Below are 19,883 nucleotides of genomic sequence, written 5' to 3'. Positions count from 1 at the left end.
GTGTGTGTCTGCTGTGTGTAACTTTGTTGTGGGAAGGCAGTGAAACAAGGTGAAATATCAGAGTGGTAGCTGGTAAACAGTGATGTGAATAAGAGTGTTATAGTGTCATATCATATTCTCCTCTGTGTGCCACACGATCAAAAACATAAGGTATGTTTTGCAAAATAAAATGTAAAATATGTTTTCAGTGCAGGAAGGTTTACGCCCAAAGCGTAATCTTTAAGCTAGTATCACTTAAACTACACTTTATCAGTTGTTGCATTTGCCATTATCATTTTTACAAATCCTGTTATGGATCCTGGAATTATAAAAAGTTCAATGTATATGTTAATATATATGATAATATTGGTTTAACCTGTTCATTTATCTTTTCTAATTACTGTCAGCAGCACACAGGTTAGAAAAAAGGCACACACTCTCTTTTTATATACACACAATGATGACGGACACACACTCTTTTCCCCGCACCAACACACACACACACACACACACACACACACACACACACACACACACACACACACACACACACACACGCACACACACGTTGCAGCTGCAACGTTCCTGCTTGTTGGTCTGCAGCGTCTCAGCGTCTCGTTGTTGACTCAATGAGGAAAAGAAAAGCCACTAATGTTTGACCCGTTAGCGCGTCGCTCAGTGCAGCTGATGACGCGTGACTGAACAGCTCCCAGCGGCACGCCGCGCGTTTTATGCTCGCTGGAAGTTGCCTTGCATCACGCGCTTCACTGAGCAAAATAATAATACCTCCTTCACTTGTGTATCGTCTTAAAGACGGAGCGCAACGCTGGCGTTTGCTCACCGTTCACTACTCAGACAAGCAGGACGGAAATCATTTTATTCAGAAGTGAAATCATTTTTTTCTGAAGTTAAATCATTTTTTTTCTACAAAAACAAAGAACAGAATGCAACTTCTGCCTCAACTGATAACATCCTGAGTATTTGACTCTGGTTCCTTTACAGTTTTCAGATGTGTTTTTTGCGTTTAGCTCCAACTCACTTGTCCCCTGGTGTCACTTTCATCAAGTGATTTTTATTCAACATCTTTCTTGTTTCATGCACTTAGCCCATCATCAAATCTAAATTCATCAATTACTATAAATGCAAAAGCTCTAAAGGGCATTCGGCTCAAATTATCGACGCCGTCCGAGTGTTTGTATATTCTTCGCTGCGTCTCTCTCCCTCTCCGTCCACTTTTTATTTCCTCCCCGTCTCCATCTTTCTTACTCTGATTTGTCTTCCATCAGCCGCCCGGTACCTGCGGCAGCGGCCGGGGAGCTGTCCCATTACTTATGCATAGGTATCATAGGTATTCATGTGTGTGCATGGGATAGGGCGCATCCGGAGCAGGGGCCGGGGCCCCGACATGACAAACAGGGTGTCAGCAAGGCTCCGCGGGACCCATTAATATGCTGGCGGTCGACAGGGATCCTCACCTACGCGCGCTTAATATTCCTGTATATTAAACAACCATAAATCAGAGGCCATAAGCGCTGAGGGTTGTGTGTGTGTGTGTGTGTGTGTGTGTGTTTGAGTGTGTTGAGGACTTATGTGTGCAAAGACATTTTGTGTGTGTGTGAAGGATGCTGCGTGTGTGTGTTCGTGTGTGTTCGTACATGTTTGAGAGGCTGCTGGATACTTTTGGGAAAGAGGAACAAGATTTTTGGTTGGGTCAGTTTCTGAATTTATGGATGTGCGTGTGTGTGTGTGTGTGTGTGTCTGAGTATGTTTTTGTGTAGACGTGCGCTCAGACAGTAAGTCGGGGGAATTCAGAGTGGAAGACAGCGTCAGCCTTTTAGCATCTCAGCCTGGCTTTAGTCCCAAAGCCAAACTACTCACCCCAAATATCCCCGAACCAAATCATTTTCACACATATAGAAGTCCTCAAATATTTAAACATTTTTCCCTGAGATTCTTTCTGTTCATATAAATATATTTAAAATAAAGATATACAGTATAATACAATGTATATTGTCATTTTGGGACTCTGCACTTTGCACACAACTCCTGTCAATCAAGGTGTGTGCGGTCTCTCTCTCTCTTTTTGCGTGCGGTTGATGAAGCGTGTTGCGTTCAGCGGTCGGTGTTCGTCACTGTCACGCTAACGATTCAGTTTGTGTTGTTTGCGCCAGACAAACCACGAATATCAAGCATATCGCTTTCTTGTCACCACAAAAAGCTGCAGAACAGACGCGAGCGTTTATGAACGGGAAATTCAATTGCTGCTGTTTTCATGCATGAAAAAAAACAAAAAAACATGTTTGTTTTTTTTGTTCATGCATGAACACATTTACAAATGACTACCATACTATTAATTTGTTTTACAGTAACCTTGTGAAGCTGCAGCGTCATATGACGACTGCAGCTTCTACCCCGTTAACACAACTCCACCTCACATCCATCTTCTCCCCCAACAGCCCCGCCTCCTCCTCCCCTCCCCCGTCCATGTTAATCTGTGTTACACGCATGCAAATCACCTTGTTTAATTAGAGACAAAGAATGTGTGTGTGTTTGTGTGATATTCATGATGGTGTGGGTCCTCGGGTCCGAGGCAGGCGAGCAGGCAGTCAGGGCCTCGTTTTGTTTTCCCAGTAGGGCCGACTATTAGTTTCTCAGCTCATTAATTACAGTACGCCGTTGTGGAGGAGTCATGAATAGTTAAAGTCGCCTCACAATAATGTTTAATGGAAACATTTGACGGCTCCTGATTCTTATTTCTATCCTTTGATGGGCGAAACATTTTTTAACGGTCAAGATAATCTCTGGGCCTCATCGACGGGGCAGCGGGGTTGACCTCAAGCATGTTGGGAAATGGTTGTGGTGTGTGTGTGTGTGTGGGTGTGTGTGTGTGTGTGTGTGTGTGTATGAATTGCATTCCATTTGTCGGGGCTCTTCGAGGTGGCTCAGCGTCTGGCCTGCATCTTGCTCTCTCTGTGAGATCTGGACTAGTGTCTGATGCTTCTCACGTGTGTGTGTGTGTGTGTGTGTGTTTTCTCTAAGAACGTATGAGAAAGAGTCAGCATGTGGGTATGAGTGTGTGAGAGTGTGTGTACATGTGTGTGTGTGTGTATCCACTCTGGGCTCAGATCAATGACAGACACTTTTGTGACGGAGGTCATTAAAATCACTCCCAAGGCAGAGAGAGAGAGAGAGAGAGAGAGAGAGAGAGAGAGAGAGAGAGAGAGAGAGAGAGAGAGAGAGAGAGAGAGAGAGAGAGAGAGAGACCCTCCTCCCCTCAGACTAAACCCCCCCCCCCTCCTTTCTCCACACGCCCTCTTAAATGTTCTTCTTCTGCTCTTTCATTCACAAGTCAGGACTTGGTGCGCTGCAGGAGACTCGACTTGTCACGCTGTCAGTGTGTGTGTGGTGTGTGCGATGAGGGCAAACGTGTGTATATTTGCATATACAGTTAAATATGTAGCTTTCTTTTTTTGTATTGTATGCAATGCAAATCATATCTAAGTCTACAGTCGTGGTGTGAGTGAGGTTTTTTTTTTTGTTGCACAGCCTCCCAGACGAGCGTTGGCTCGCTGCACGCTGGGCTCGCCGAGCCTCGTCAGGGTACGAGGTAATTAAGTATGAATAATTAACAGCGGCGGCCCCCGACTGGGAGACGGCAGCGCCGCTTCCCCGTGGCAGCGGTCGGACAGATCACACATGGCCCTCGTGGCGGTCCACCGTGTGCCCGGCTCGTTCATTAGAAATACCCACGGCACCGACTGGTTGTGATCCTCACCACAGGGGGGAGGGGGCAGGAGGGGGGGGGGCATCGTGTTTAGTTCATCGGAAAAAAAACACACAATGTGCTAATCGTCCCTCTTTACAGGCTTTTTTTTGTAAAGAAAAAGGTTTCCTGCTAAACATTCGAAAGATTTGAGATATTTGCAAAATCAGATAACATTTAAAGATGTTTAAGAAAGAGAGTTTTCTTTAGAGTCCGTTCAAATATCTAGCTTTTCCTGAGCAGCAGACAGAGATAGCCAGCTGTACAACGATCACCTCGCCGAGCGGTTCATTGAAGCTGGAGTCTCCGGTCAATGAGTAACGGCGCTATCTGTTAGACCTGCAGGGTTTACGAGTCAACAGGTAAATGTCAAGTGTAATCACCACAGGTTAACCTTTGCCCTACATGCAAGTTACAAACGACGGGTTCCCAACCACGACGCCGTGCTTATACATGCATGAACAAATCCCACAGCATCGCTGTAGTATAGAAGGTTTGTTAGCATTGTTAGCATCAACTTTCCTTTTTCTCAGGTCATGAAACTCTTCTTTTGTATAATAAAATGCAAACTTGCCTCGTAAAATTGTGCGTTCTCGCGTGAACATTGTCAAGAATGAAGGCATTCAAGACAAAAGATGCACACAGGACAGAGTTAACGTTGTCCTCTCTCTTCTTGTCTCTCTTTCCATCAGCTGTGCGGGCGGACCGCATGCGCGGAGGTCGCAACAAGTTCGGTCCGATGTACAAACGCGACCGGGCCCTGAAGCAGCAGAAGAAGGCTCTGATCCGAGCCAACGGCCTGAAGATCGAGGCCATGACTCAGGTGATGCAGGCCGTGCCCACCGACCTCACCATCTCCTCGGCCATCCAGAACATCCACTCGGCCGCGTCCAAGGGCCTCCCGCTGAGCCACCACCCGGGCCACCACGCGGGTCACCACCACCACCACCACCACCACCACCACGCCACCGCGCTGCCCCCCACAGACTACGACCGGAGTCCGTTCGTCACCTCGCCGGTCAGCATGGCCATGCCGCCGCACGCCGGCAGCCTGCAGGGCTACCAGGCGGCCTACGGACACTTCCAGGGCACGCGCACCATCAAGTCCGAGTACCCAGACCCGTACACCAGCTCGCCGGAGTCTATCATGGGCTACGCCTACGTCGACGCCTACCAGACGGGCTCGCCGCCCAGCTTCCCTCACTTGATCGTGGAGCTGCTCAAGTGCGAGCCGGACGAGCCGCAGGTGCAGGCCAAGATCATGGCCTACCTGCAGCAGGAGCAGGCCAGCCGGGGCAAACACGAGAAGCTCAACACCTTCGGCCTCATGTGCAAGATGGCCGACCAGACGCTCTTCTCCATCGTGGAGTGGGCACGCAGCAGCATCTTCTTCCGCGAACTCAAGGTAGGTCTGCAGGAGCTGTGTGATGAGAAGAACCCGCTTTACGAGTGAGGAAAAAATATTTATGAGTTATCTTTTCCAAAACCTTATTTTCATGCTTCTGGCCATCATTCCTATTAATTATGAGCGTGCTGCTATTTAATCTTTGATCGTATTTGCAGACGCTCCGCGGGCCTTCAATAAATCATCCTGCATTTTGTTTCAATTGTAAATCTTTCAGCACGTCGTCATCCATAATTGACGGTTCTTTACACAGTTCATGAACATCGTGTGTTCGATCCTTTATCTTCAACAGGCCTTTAATCTTCCTCTTCTACGCACTGGCCCAACACTAATGCAGGATACACAGGGCTGCGTGTGAGTGTGTGAGTGTGTGTGTGTGTGTGAGCTGCCACCGCTGTCTGTGCCGCTGCCTGATCAAAATACAGCAGCCAGCCACATTTACCCTGAGTGTGACACATTTTGGCGATGGGTTGTGAAAACTGTGGCTTCAAGCTTCAGGCACTTTTCGGGGTCCTCGTCTGAGGGCTTCATGTGAACCGCATACCGCCCATCTCCCCTTGAAATATCCCTCAGATCTAAGTAACTCTGTGATGAGAAGAGATGTTGGCTATTAGCATATTGCTAAAAAAAAAAAAAAATCAGAGAGCTGACAAAATCACACACAGAGTCACAATGACAACGAATCGTCTACTGCTTTAATTTTTAATAATTATGTATTTGTGCTGGACATTTCCCCTCGGCTTGTGTCATCCGACAACAAAATGTGTGCTTGGAAAACACACCGTCGATCCCAACTGGCCAAAATTAACCGTCCACTAACGCTTCACTGTGATAATAATTCCTGCTTATTCGTCACAGAGCCTGAAGGGAGAGTTTGTGTTCGCGCAGCTTCATTTGCTCTGAATGAAGGTTAATGTCGGAGCGACATGAAAGGCGTTTGATTAGTCTGTGCTTCACCTGTTTTCCTTCCCGTTTGTCTGACTCCTTTGTCTGTTTGTTTCACAACCGCATCGCCAAAGGCTCAGCTGCATATTCATGGGATTTGGGCCTCGTTGCAAAAAAATTCCCTCCAAATATTTCATAGTATTTTCTTTTCAAAAGGAGGAAAAAAATAACAAATGAGGCAAATGTAATATTAAAAACAGAGCCAATTACACCACTGAATAGAGTCCTTGAAAAACACATGTTGACATTTAGCATACGCCGCGTCCCCGCTATTGACATTTTAGAGATCTGTATTTGCATTCAACTGGGGTGTGCAGTACTTCACACACACACACACACACACACACACACACACACACAGGCCCGCCGTAAGGTGTGGCCACAGCTAATAATTGTGTGCGGTTTGCCCATTAACTTTGAACGATCATTTTTGCTCCACTCTGAACTCACTATTCCTCACACCCTCGTCCTAATTCAATTATCTCCCCCACTTGTGTTTGTCGCTCCCTGATTTGCTGCTGAATGAAATGTCATTATGTTTGCCTAATGAATAGTAATTGGGCTGGGTGCCGTGTTACAAAGGTAGAAAATAACCTGAGCTCAACGCGGTGCAGCGCGGGCCTCCGAGGTTTATGGGCGGCGGGATCGTGTTTCACTTCAACGAGGGAGATAATTGAACTGAACCCCCCTGCAGGACTTTGAAAGAGCCACCTACCTGAAGCACAAGGGGGATGGAAAAGGTCCTTCCTCGCTTGTTTCTCATTAGGAACGACGAGGAGAACCGCTGAGCCGGGCTCAGCGACGAGGATAAGCAAACCGGATACTGAACACGTCAACTAGCATTCGGGGATATCGTGGTTCACTTTCGGTTTGGAAAAATGTCCCTTAAAGGTTTTATGTTCAGCTGATCTTTAAGGTTCAATTTGTTTGTCATCATAATTGCGGCGCGTGTGCATAAGTGTGTAAATGTGTTCATACATGCAGGCTTAATGGTCTTGAACTGTTCAAGCAATGCTAGAGGATGTATTTCCTTTGATACTAAACATGCACACACTTGCCGTGTGGTGCTGCGGATATAACTCCTACAAATAGTGTGTGTCCTTTTGTTTTAAGACGTCGTGCTGTTGAATCGACCTGAGCTTACATCTCCGTTCAACATGGATCTGACTATTAAACGTGAGGTCGAGCCTGAGACCAGAGAGACAGGAAGCGGAGTAGAATTAAAGGTTTGTCACAGGAGTAGTGCGACGCCGTAGGAAGCTAAGAATACACTTTCATCTCACGCACACACACACACACACACACACACACACACACACACACACACACACACACACACATACCCACATTAAGACACAGACACACATAACGCAACAGCCCCTCTCACTATTATTAGCGCCGTAAGAACAAAAGAATTTCTCTGGTAATAGAGCCAAGCTGGGAGGGTGTGTGTGAGGTGTCGGCCAAAAAAAGTGTTTAAAGATTTAGTTTCCATAAGTTGGCGTCGGTCACAGGACTCATAAATGTTTAGCCATTAGGAGAACCTTCTGAAGAGCTCGACCCGCTCTCTTTCTCTCGTTCTATGACTTGAGGGACGTTTATTTCCAACACCTTGGATTCAAGAAGATGGGGGCGGGCTCTCAACCTTCCTCCGTTCTGATTGGTTAACACATCGAGACTCAGGTCTGAGGCGCTGGATGTGACATCAGAGACAAAGTGGCGTGAAGAGTTTTGAGGGTTGAGGTTTACGGTCATTTAGGTCTGTTTTTCAATGAAGGATTGGATTTTTGTTAATTAAATCAGGGTCATTTTTTTATTTTATTTTATTTTTTTTAAATTTTCCTCCATAAAAAAGATGGACATTTATTTTTCCAAATATACTAATGTTATCGGAAAAAACACAACCTCTTCTTTACATTTTGCAGACAGCTGGCTTCATTTTAAAACTTGATTTTGTGTAGTTATCAGCTGGTATTGATGTATTTTTAAATGTATGGACATGTGCAGCCGTTTGTATACTCCATATGAACGTATGTTAGCCGTGCTTAATTCAGGATATGAGTTTATATTGTATAAGTATTTGTATCAATGTGGGGAAACATGTGTTTGTCTCTCAGTGAGCTTTTCTCTGACTGAAGCAGAAATAAATAAAGTCCAGTACTAAAACATCTCACTGAAAACAGAAAGTAAAAACAAAATAAATGAAAGTAAAGAGACATACTATTAAATATAAATGCTGTAAAAAAAGAAGATAATAATGTAGAAACAAATGAAACTGCCGTTGGCCACAACTAAGTTACTGAATTAAACATTTTATATTAAATTAAAATACTTTCTGTTACAAAATCTAAATAGAAGAACAATCTTGTATTTTCTATGAAAAGAGTAAACAGCCTTAAAAACACCTCCTAGTGTTCCTGTGTTTGCGTGTGTGTGTGTGTGTGTGTGTGTGTGTGTGTGTGTGTGTGTGTGTGTGTGTGTGTGTGTGTGTGTGCGTGTGTGTGTGTGTGTGTGTGTGTGTGTGTGTGTGTGTGTGTGTGTGTGTGTGTGTGTGTGTGTGTGTGTCATTGTTCCCGTGTCGCTGGCTGGCCTGACTCCCACACAAACACAATGAGAGGAGACGTTAGCGACGGCCAATGGGACTATTGATGATTCACATGTTTATATCTCACCTTCCTCACTGTTCTCCTTCCTCACAACCCCTCCACCCTCTTCCTCTCTGCACCTTTTCACAAAGAGGATGTGTGTCTGATGTCAACAGTCAACCCACAAAGGAGGGATTACCTCTAAATAATCCAGTTTATTAAGGCTGCTACAGTTTACTGTGTGGCTAAAGTCAAGCTAACATACACCTTAGGACATGTTACCGTTCAATAACCAATGTTTACCCAAGCTATTTTTAATAAACATTCTTTCTTTCTACATCCCCTTTAACCCTTTTGTCACACGTCACTTCTTCAGCGAGTGGTTCACTAGGATGCCTTTCAACAACCCGAGATAGTTCTTAAAAACACCAACAAAAGAGCTAATCAGACAAAACGAGCATACAAATGATCTAGTTTCTCCTAAAAAAACACGTCTTTAAACGTCAACCAGTGCCACATGGTGTGATAGAAACCGCTGCTTCTCCATTCTGACGGATTTAGCAGATATGAGCATCCTGGTATTTGCATGTTCATTTACTCCCATAAATAAGTGTTGGTTAAACAATGTGTGTCATCTACTGTTCACAAACGAGTCCTGACAACTTTGTTTTGTCTTTGAAGCGACATGAAGAAACATTCTCTTCATTATGTCTTTCTATTCTTCTGCAAAAACTCTAGAAAGCAAATTGCGTGTGCACCACAGATGCATCAAACATGTAAAACAACAACAGCGTTCACGTCACTCAGGGCAGCGACACGAGAACAAAACAGTTGCGTGAAAATCAAAAAAAGGAATTACGCTTCAACCTGCACAGTTTGAGAAGTGTGTCAGGACTTTTTGAAGAGGATTGAAGTGGTGGAGGAGAAGCGACGTCTTCCTCCTCCTCACTACATGTTTACTGCTCAGTAACACGAGATGACATGTTGAGAATATCCAGTCAAATGTTGTGTAACGTCATACTTCATGCGTCCACCTGATGAAAGTGGAGCAGGGAGTAAAAGCCGTAGCTTTTCAAAATGTGGCTTTGCTGTTTATTTTAGCCGTCCAGGGAGCGTTTTGTGGGGGATCCAGACAGGTTTCTGTGCTTCTCTCTCTCTCTTTCTTTTTTTTTGGTCTCTCTGCATGGAGCGGGAATGGCAAAAGCAGAAGCGAGGGCCATTAAGTTGAGGAGGAACTGTATTAGAAGTGTTGTTCCCTGGGAAAGCTCCCAGCTGAGATGGGACGGCCATATTGGATAAACAGATGGCTGGGGAAAGGAAAGGACAGGCGAGGAGAACAGAGGTGAAACAAAGAGGGGAGATGAGAGAGGAGACGAGTGGAGGAGGAATGTGGAGAGGGAAGGAAAGAAGAGGGAATAACAAAGAGGAAGAAGTGCAGGGAGAAAATATAAAAGGTGATGTGATGAAGGAAAGTAAAGAGAGAATATAAAAGCACACAATATACTGTAAATATACATGCATGTAATTATATATATGTGTATACTGTCTAAATATTTAATAAAACACTTGCTTTCTTGTTTGAATAAAAGATTTTCCATAAAAAAAAGAAAATTCACGAACCACAAACATTCAAACCAATCAAAAGTTTACAAAACGTGTTTCTCCTGCGCAGTCAGATGTTTTCAGAAAGATCTGGCTCATTAAATTTTCTCCCAAATAAAATTTCAAAAGGTCTTAAAACCTCACAAAAATTCAAAAGAAATCCACGAGCGTTTTTCAAGCAGTGGAATTATTTTCTCTGCGGTGTCTCCGACTCGTCAGCGCGACAGAGTTACAGGTTACAGAACATCTCACACCTGAATATTCTCCTCTTATGGATTGACCCGAGTGAATAATGTAAGGTCCTCTGATGCGCCGCACTCTGCCCTGCTGCATAATTTCACCTCTTTCTCAGCTTCCCCCGATCTAGAAGCATAAATATTACATGAACTTACTTTGGTGAAATTATAGTTACACCACCTCGCTGCCCGGTTCACCGGACGGCTCCAGCTCCTCCAACTCACACACTCACCTGCTTTTTCCATGACCTATCCAGGAGCAGTTAAATGCCCAAGGTTCATGTTTGTGTGTGTGTAAATGTGTGTGTGTGTGTTGGTTAGGGTGTGTGTATTGCTCCTGCTCTGCTTTGACCGCTGATTGCATCTTTTTTTTTTCTTCTTCACACTCCATAACTGAGTGGAAATTAATAAGGCGTTTTAGGCGTGATCTGTGAACCCTGGGAAGCAGTATATCTATACCACCACCACCTCCACCTCCTCCACACACACACACACACACACACACACAGTCAGAGGCTGCAGTGTCTGTCTTGTCATAGAGGTCAACAACCTCCCCTCTCGACACCCCGATGCTGACAAACTGCAAGCGTGATGGGGTCGGCGGCAGCGCGCCGTTGGCAGAGATTTGTAACTGTGTCCCTGGTCCATTGCATTTGAATTATTCGGCAGGCTGTGTTGCACCCCCCAACCCACACACACACATACACAAACACACACATACACACCTCATGCTCGCCTTACATTAGTTAGAGAAGAAGAAAAAAGGTTGTGTTGGTAAAGGCCAGGGGGAATGAGGGACGTAAGGAGATGGGGAATTAAAAAAATGAGTTTCAGGAAAGATAGAAGAGCAAAGAATGTGACATGAGACTGAAACTGAGAGGCAGAGAAAGAAAAAGAAACAGAGGCAAGAAAGTGACAACAAGAGGAGAGATTGAGTCGGAGACGGCGTGAGAGACGGAGACATCGCAGCAAAGACGGAGGGAGAGAAGAAGAGTTGACCACCAGAGATGAAGAGACAGAGAGAACATGAGGAGATGATGGGAGACAGCCAGAGGAAGAGGAAATGAGGGAGGAAGGTGGAGAGAAGGTGGAGAGAAGGGGGTTAAATAGGAAGATGAACAAGGGGCTCCGAGAGGCAACGACCAAGGGCATGAGGAGGAGGAGGAAAGGGGGCATGGTGAAGGACAACGAGGGAGGGTGTGGTGGGGTGAAAAGAGGACCGGTAGGTGTGGGGGGGTTGAAGGGGGAGGAGGGGGAGGAGGGGGGAACAGGTGGAAGGTTAATGGGCCTGGAGCGGATCCACCAGACGCTCTTGGGCTTGATATATGGGCGCGGGGCGGAGGCTTTCAAAGATATATTATTTCATTTGAGGAGCAGCACCATTCTGCCCGACCCCCCCCCTCCCTCACCCATTCACCCCCTCTCTTTCCTCTCACCCCCACCTTCACCCCCACAGCCCAGCATTTGTCCAGTGATAGATGACACGCCCCCCTAACACAACAACACACACACACACAAACACACGTACAGTATTGTCCCTCCCACGACACACTTCTGTGGAAATTCAGTTGTTTTAGTCTGAGAGACTAAACTTTCTTTCTGTCTCTCTTTCTTTCTTCCTTTGCCTTCCTCGCCCCCTTCTTTCCTACAGCCTTCCTCGCCCCCTTCTTTCCTACAGCCTTCCTCGCCCCCTTCTTTCCTACAGCCTTCCTCGCCCCCTTCTTTCCTACAGCCTTCCTCGCCCACTCCCGGCTGTCAGTCTCTCTCCCCGGCTGCAGGCAGGTCTTATGGCCGCCTGTGTGTTTTTTTAAGTTGCTATTTTAGTGGTAACAATATCTGTTTGATCAGTAGCACTGGGAAGGAGCTTGGGGAGGAGGGGGGAGGTACGGGGGAGGTAGAGAGGGGGGGTTGGTTTCACAAAGGCCTCTTTTCATTCATAAATTATTGACCATTGCTCAAGACATCAGTCTTTCTCTTTCATAAATACTGTAAACCCTTTTTTTTTCCAATAATTCTGATACGAAATGGAAAAGTCGACTTCTAGGATCTGTTTTAAAGGCGCAGTGTGTGTCAGAAACTCTGCCCCCATCAGACACACCAGCGTCTGTCCTCTCTCTCTGGACGGCTTCAGGTTGGACATCTTGAATGTTTCCCTGAAAGCTCAAAGCACTCGTCCCACACGACGAACTGTACAAACACAATGTGTCTCTGGTGGCCAAAGTCGTCGTTCCACCGCGTGCGAGATGACGAGATAGCGATGGCAGGCGTGTCCGGCGTAAGCTCTTCTGGTGTAACATTTTTTTTTGTCTTTCCGCGAGCTCAGCTTTCATTCCCTGGCATCGTCAAAGTCTGTAGTTTCCAGGAGCATCTGCCGCGCCTCGGCCGCTCGACTGCAGGCGACCGCTGATCCGACGAGAATGAAATGTTCCCATGTCCTCCTCGCGTCCCCCTGACGGTTGTAGAATGAGCTTTAAGAGCCTCTCCAAATACTCAAACGGCCCCGTGGGTTCAACCCCACAGGGGAACGCGAGGAAGCCGGAAGGAAGAACAGGAAACTTGTTAAAAGAGAAGATTTAAAGTCGCCTGTCCCGGAGGAGCGGCAGCTACAAGGAGACGGCGGGGGTGAGGAGGTTGTAGCACGCACAACGTCTGCTTATCTACTTGTTGCTTTGATGAGGGATGAAAGGCTGTCATGAAGCACGAGTTTAACGGAGCTCCGGGCAGTGATGGACTCGACCGTCCTCAAGAACATTTCCTCTGCCTCGCGGCTTCTCCATCCTCGCTCGAGGAATGTTTTCACCATTTCACCAGTTCACTGAAATCCTCACATGTGAGCGCAGGTAGAGGAGCTCACTCGGGACTCTGACAAGACACACAGGTGTTGACGGACGGCTCGAGTGTGTTGTTTATAACTTGTGTTTTTTTTATAACTTCCATCTATCGCTGCCTTTCGACATCCTCCCCCCCCCCTCCTCCACAACACACTGCTGATGAAGCAGCAAAAAGAAAAGCAAAAAAAAAAAGAAAAAGGCCTCCACCTGAATTTACAAGCAAGTTAACGCGGCCTGATTCACATTTGCGAGCACTTTGGCCACTCGTGAGGAGAAAGAGCAGGTCGTGTTTAAGTCTTGTTTGAGAACGATCAGGGTAAAAGCCTTTTTTATTGGCAGGTCATGCTGCTTGTTAAGACGCTTACGCAGGTGACTAGAGGCTGTGCTGTCAGCCTCGCCGGCCCCGAACTATCAGGGTTGTTGCTTCACAAGTTGGCAACGTCAGTCAAATCAGCAAAGAGAGAGAGAGACTGAAGGTGGAGAGAGGAAGTGAGAATGAAAGACAACAAAAGTAGGTCATCAAATAGGATATGGAGGCTTGATGAAGTTGAAAAAAATCAACTCAACAGCGTGCAAACTCTTCACACACTCCACACTACAAAGCCACGGTCTCCCCTCTCGTCCGCTCCGCTCGTAGTTATGAGTTAAAGTTTATGCAGGAACTTTTTTCAAAGCGTCGCCCGTCAGAAACTCTGCGAGCCGAACACGCGGCGCTCACAGTTTGCAGCAGCGACGGACTCGTAAAAAGTATTGTTATCCGCCGCCAGGCTCGGCGGCCGAGGGTGCCGATATGTCAGACGAGCGGTAAATATACGGACAGAAGTGCCGGCATTTTGCTTCTAAATAGCTCCCGGCTATAGAGTTTCCCAGAGGTCAAAGGGGCCGAGGTGTGGCGGCCGCAGCCTCACGCCGACCCCCGACCTCTAAACTAAACTCACCACGCAAAACTATGCAAACCTGTCAGATAATTTATCTTCCTCTTTTACATCAGCCGGCGTTTGGTTTGTGTCCATGACGCAATTTAGGAAACATCCATTGAAACCACATTTCATACTGAAATCTGTTGATGACAACTCTTCATCCTGTCACGTTATTAAAACAAAAGACTTGCTAGATAAGACGCTCAGCCCAAAATGACTTAGTTTGAATAATAACTTTGAAAACATGTTCAATTTCAAAATGTTATTTGGCAAAAAAAAGCCAGCTCCTCCTCAAACACAGCTATGGGAAATAAAAAGGATTATGGCGATGAATAACAGAAGAAAATGTATTTAAAACTTTAACAATGCTATCATTAAAAACCATAAAGTAATATGTGTTTAAATAGTAAGAAAAGTATTCATCAAATAAAATGAGACATTTACAGTAAAGGACAAATCGTTTGTATCTTAACAGTAAACTTCTGCAGACAAAGATTGTGTTACTCAAACTCTGAAACACAATATTTCAACTGCTTGCCAAGTAAGTAAAAAGAAAGATATTTTTAAAAAAGCAGAAAGAGCCCCTCGCTTCAATGTAAAGGCCTCAATCACGCTCTTGTGATGGCGTTGGTGTCTGCAGCGTCGCTCACCGGCCGTCAGCAGTTGTCCCCCAATGTCTATTTTGGATGCTTATTTACGGCTCGCCTATTCTGGACGCGGAGCGGGGACGCTACGCCGGGGTCGGCGCTCCGGGAGACAATAGACAAGACAGCGGTGGAGCGGAGCCGACAGCTCGCCTTCTAGTTTTACACTTAAAGACTGGAGGGGTATTTATATTCAACCGGGAAGGCGGGTGATTGAATTTGCACGGCGATGACTGATGCGATGCGTTTCATAGGAGTAACACGAGACACTGCGGTCGTGTTGTGACGACGAGTGAGACATTTCATCGCGGCTGAGCGCCAAACAACGACCCAGACGAGAAAATGGCTTCATCCCCGCCAGCAAAGTAGGACAAAGACACCTGTTCCCTCTCCAAGCGTTCCTTTCTCTGCTGGTTTTAATTTGGCCTCATTCCTTTTATACGACACCAGGACTGTTTCATTACTTTCACACCGTTCCCTCTTCCTCACCTCTCAATCTGTCAGTCTCTTTCCTTCATTTCTCCCAAAGCACCATAACTTGCAAACCTGGCACGAGCTCCACATAAATGATTCCATATATGTGAAAAAATAAAGGCACGGCACTAATAAAAGGCCTCAGAGGTCTCCGCGCTTTTAGGATTGCGCCCACTTAGCGCGGGATGAAAAGAGGCTTTTCCAGCGAGCTGAAACAATGACGAGCAATAAACCAAATATGCTGAAAGGGGCACTTGCTGGGAAGGGTGTCTACGACACACTGAACTTCTGGAAGTGAACCAGAAATGCTGAAGAAAAACACACACAAAAAAAAGACAAGGTTTTCAGGTGGCAAGCCGCAGTCTCACCTTCCCTGAGGCCATTACTTTACACGCCACATGTTGCACTGCACTTCCCATCAGCAGCAGCAGCGCCAGGCCTCATACCGCCACAGTGCTAGAGAGAGATTTATTCCTCCTAATACAGACGCATTCATGGCAGTTTCTGTCAGACGAGTCCTGGAGATACACTTCAGGGAGAAGCAGGGCTCCATCTGTTCTGCTGCGTTGCGGTTGTGACGCCTCCTCTTCCTTGTACTTTGATTGTTTGTATATATATTTATATAACAGGAAATGCTCAATTAGCGGATTCAGATATTTAATTTGTACATCAAGGGCTGTGATCCCAATGATCTCTGGAGCGGTGCCACATTTGGTTGTGGGTTCACAGCTGGGTGCTCGGAAAAAAAACAACAAAAAACACACCACCTGAACCCCCTCACAACCCCACCTTCATCAGAGGAACAGCACACCCATCCCAGCACGTCAGACACTAATGGGAGTCTGTGTCTCTCAGACAGAAAGCATCGCTGCGTCTTTCTGCATTTTTAAACAGCTTTCGTCTAAGATGCGTTAAGGTATATTGCATATACAGTGTGTGTGTGTGTGTGTGTGTGTGTGTGTGTGTGTGTGTGTGTGTGTGTGTGTGTGTGTGTGTGAGACAGAGAGTTAAGGAGGACAGTCGCGACTCTTGTAAATAATACAGAAGGGGGAAGCCTTTAGCCTGTCCTCTCTGTCTCCTCTCCTTGTCTTCACTTCTTCTTGAAAGACAGACAATTGGGTCATTTCCTGCTGTCTGTCAAGAAAAGACACACAGGTACCAACACACACAATAGTACAAAAACACACACACACATGTACATACATGCACGTACATCTTAGCTTACTTACATCTGATGTAATAACCGTATTAAAAAAACCCACTTTCATCCAACTCTGCATACACACAAACTCCTCTGCTCCTCGTATTGAATCCCTCCCGCATGCCTTTCACACCCAGCACACAAACACCAAGTCATAAATTGCAGCATTAACTCAAATAATGATTGCAACGGCATGAAAATTCAATGGATGGGGCTTAATGCCCAGGAATTGCCGGGTAGATTAAGGTGTGAGGGTGATGGATCAATAGCAGTTCTACGCACAGCACCTCCCCAGCCACAAAGCTCAGACAGTCCACTTGCACAACTCATTTAGCATTTTGGATGCCGTGCATTTTCTCCGTCTGCAAAGAGGAGAGTGGTGTGGCGGGAAGGGAGCAGGAGGCTGCACATGTAAGTGTGTGTGAGTACGTCGGTATAGATATTGCTGTGTGTGTCTGTGTGTGAGTATTCAGGTCTTGACATGATTGCATTTGTTTGTGCATGTGTGTGCATCTTGTGTTGGAGTGAGTGGAGGAGGAAGGGTTACTTTTGGGAGATGCCATTCCCTGGGCTGCATGTGTATTAGCGGTCTAATGTTCATGTGAATAATTGATTAGGGCCTCTCTGTGTTTTTGATAATTAGATGATAGCTTCTTCGCTCTAAGCCCTGAGATTTCAAGTGTGTATGTGTGTGTGTTTGTGTGCGAGTATGTGTGTGTGGGGGGGAGGTAGGTAGGTAGTCCACTTCTGAGGTATCTTTAAAACAACAGCTCTCAAAATGAAAAGGAAAAAAACCTCCTTTCCTCTAAGCCACTCATGGATTAACTTTCTTCATAAATGAGGCAACTGTACATACATTCAGTTCTCATAGTCGATCTCTTTCTTGTTTTGTCTCTTATGAGTTGAGCTCCATCTCCGTCTGGATTGATGATGTCATATATGATGATAATAAAAAATCGGACAGACATGACCTGGAAAGTTTAGATGTTGTGCATATCTACTAAACAGACCTGGTGCAGCAGACAACAATAAACATGGCTCGCATGAAAAGATGTCAAACAAGAAATTCATGCCTGGCCTCTCAGCGGTCCGTGCTCTTGCCTTATTGATTTTTCTATCTTTCAAATGCTTATGCATCAAGTAAAAAAAAAAAAAAAAAGAATGGGAAAGTTTGGCCGTGCTCGGTTCCTCCTCAGATCCCGGCGCTGACATCAGACAGAGAGGTTTGTTGCCATCGTCAGCGACCTTGAGAAAACAAGATGTTCTCCCTGCTGCAACACACACACACACACACACACACACACACACACACACACACACACACAGATACACACACACACACACACACACACACACACACACAGATACGATGCTTTTCCGCATTAATGGTGTGCTGCTTCTTGTGGATTCTCACAGATGTGCGTTAGCATTTTTGTACGTGTGCTTAGCTGACTGAGGCTAACAACGTAACCTTACATGCCACGATCAAGTATTTTACGTCATCGCTATTTAATAATTATCTATTTACATATTTGTTTAAGCACACAGACAGATACATTTCCTCTGCTGTGACGGTCTCATGTTCACGTCGTGTTTCCTCTCGTCTCGACGAGGCCTGGGACCAAAGGATGAACAGGCGGAGGAGAGGAAAAGGGCAGGTTCAAAGATCGGCTGGTTTTTTATGTTTCCTCTTTTTCTAACACAACACCTGGGACGAGAACGAGAACTTCAGGATGTGGAGACGGTAAAAAGATGTGAAGACGGGGAGAGAGGGAGCGAGCACGGCCAATCGAACGCAGAGTGTTCCCGGGGTCAAAGGTCAGCCTCCAGAGTCTGTTAATGCCGCCACCGTGGGAACCGATCAATCTCAGTGCCGCGGCAATATCGAACAGATGCGGGAACACACACACACACACACACACACAGACAGAGAGCAATCTGTCTGACACACACAATACATTCATTCATTCTTACAAAGAGAGTTCTGCTCCCTGTACATTGACACACACACACACACACACACACACACACTCAGAACAACCTGCTGAATACTTAAGATAACGTCGAGTAGACAATCGTTGCCAAACAGAAACAGTTTACTTCAACACTTGAGCAGCAAATAAATATTTTCTTTGACTCATTTTTCTGACTCACATTCTTGTGTGTAACAGAAACACAATATGAGACGCAGCACACAGCTATTCTTCTGTAGAGGGAAGGATTGTATTCATATCGCCTGGTATTTATTTTTGATATCCACATTATATGAACACGCTCCATCTCCTGAGTGAATGTCGGTGTTTCTACTGAAAGATTTAAAAACAGAAAAATATGAAAAAATACATTTTCTGTCTTTTTTTCACCACCAAAAATATTTCTTTAAGTTGGAAACAAAAAAAGATGTCTGCAGATACGAGGCCTCCTTGTGACAATGTTTATATTTTATGATTTCACAGACGGCCCGAGGCATCTCTTTTTGTTTAGCGAGCTAATCAATCTGGATTATACTCCAATCAGGAGACGAGAGTGACCACTTAAACTACCAAATTACATAATTAAATACATAGTTTCCTTTCCAATGTCAGTCTTATTTTATGAGAATGTTTGTAATACTACAGAATATTGCAAACATGTGTATTACATGAACAACTCTCAGGTTAAAGACCTCTTGAAAGTCAGTGAAACACGTCATCCAAAAAGCCTGAAAGTCAGGGAAAATGGCAGGTAACCAACAGGTGTACGACTAGCAAACAGCGGCTTCTGGTAGCTTCGATCTTCAACCTTGTCTGCTGGCTGACAGTTTGACTGAAGCTAAAGTCGCTCACTATATTATCTCTATTATTAGCATTCCTCTCCTCGGGCCCCTCCCCCTCCTTAGACGAGCAGCGCCACCTGCCACCTGCTGGTTTTCCCAGCATTCTTATCGCCCCGGCCAGCCGGAGGATGGAGGCCCACACAAACTGTACGCCGCGATAAACACGAGTCGGTTTGGAGAAGTGAAGGGGGAGGGGAGGGGGGGGGGGGGTATGATCGTATTTTCATCCGCTTCTGCAGCGAGTACAGAGAGGAAAAGCCAGACATGGTTGGGAACATGGAGGCCCAACGCTGACCTCTCCTCACCAGCAGGTCACATCGCTGGAGCCCCAACTTCTTTCCTGATGGATGTACTTCTATTTGTGGCGTTATGGCTGCCAAAAAATGATTTGTGGTTCAGGAGGCATTTGTTGTGTCACGCCTTTCTTGTAGTTTGGTCTTTGTTAACACGTTGACAACTGTGGAACCAATTTTGTGTCCAGAC

At 45.8% G+C, this 19,883-nt stretch overlaps 1 protein-coding gene across 1 annotated transcript in view; it reads left to right on the top strand.

Moving 5' to 3' along the window:
- The window catches only part of nr5a2 (nuclear receptor subfamily 5, group A, member 2), a 58,989-nt gene that overhangs the window by 9,325 nt on the left and 29,781 nt on the right, over window positions 1-19,883 (top strand). The window contains exon 4 of the mRNA XM_068589628.1: window positions 4,435-5,147. Coding sequence (XP_068445729.1) covers window positions 4,435-5,147 — 713 coding nt within the window. The remainder of the gene's footprint in view (window positions 1-4,434; window positions 5,148-19,883) is intronic.

The sequence above is a fragment of the Clinocottus analis genome, unplaced genomic scaffold (genome assembly GCF_023055335.1).
Source record: "Clinocottus analis isolate CAN_PGR_092001 unplaced genomic scaffold, fCliAna1.0.p SCAF_23, whole genome shotgun sequence".
Lineage (NCBI taxonomy): Eukaryota > Metazoa > Chordata > Actinopteri > Perciformes > Cottidae > Clinocottus > Clinocottus analis.
This window is presented reverse-complemented; position numbering and strand designations above follow the sequence as displayed.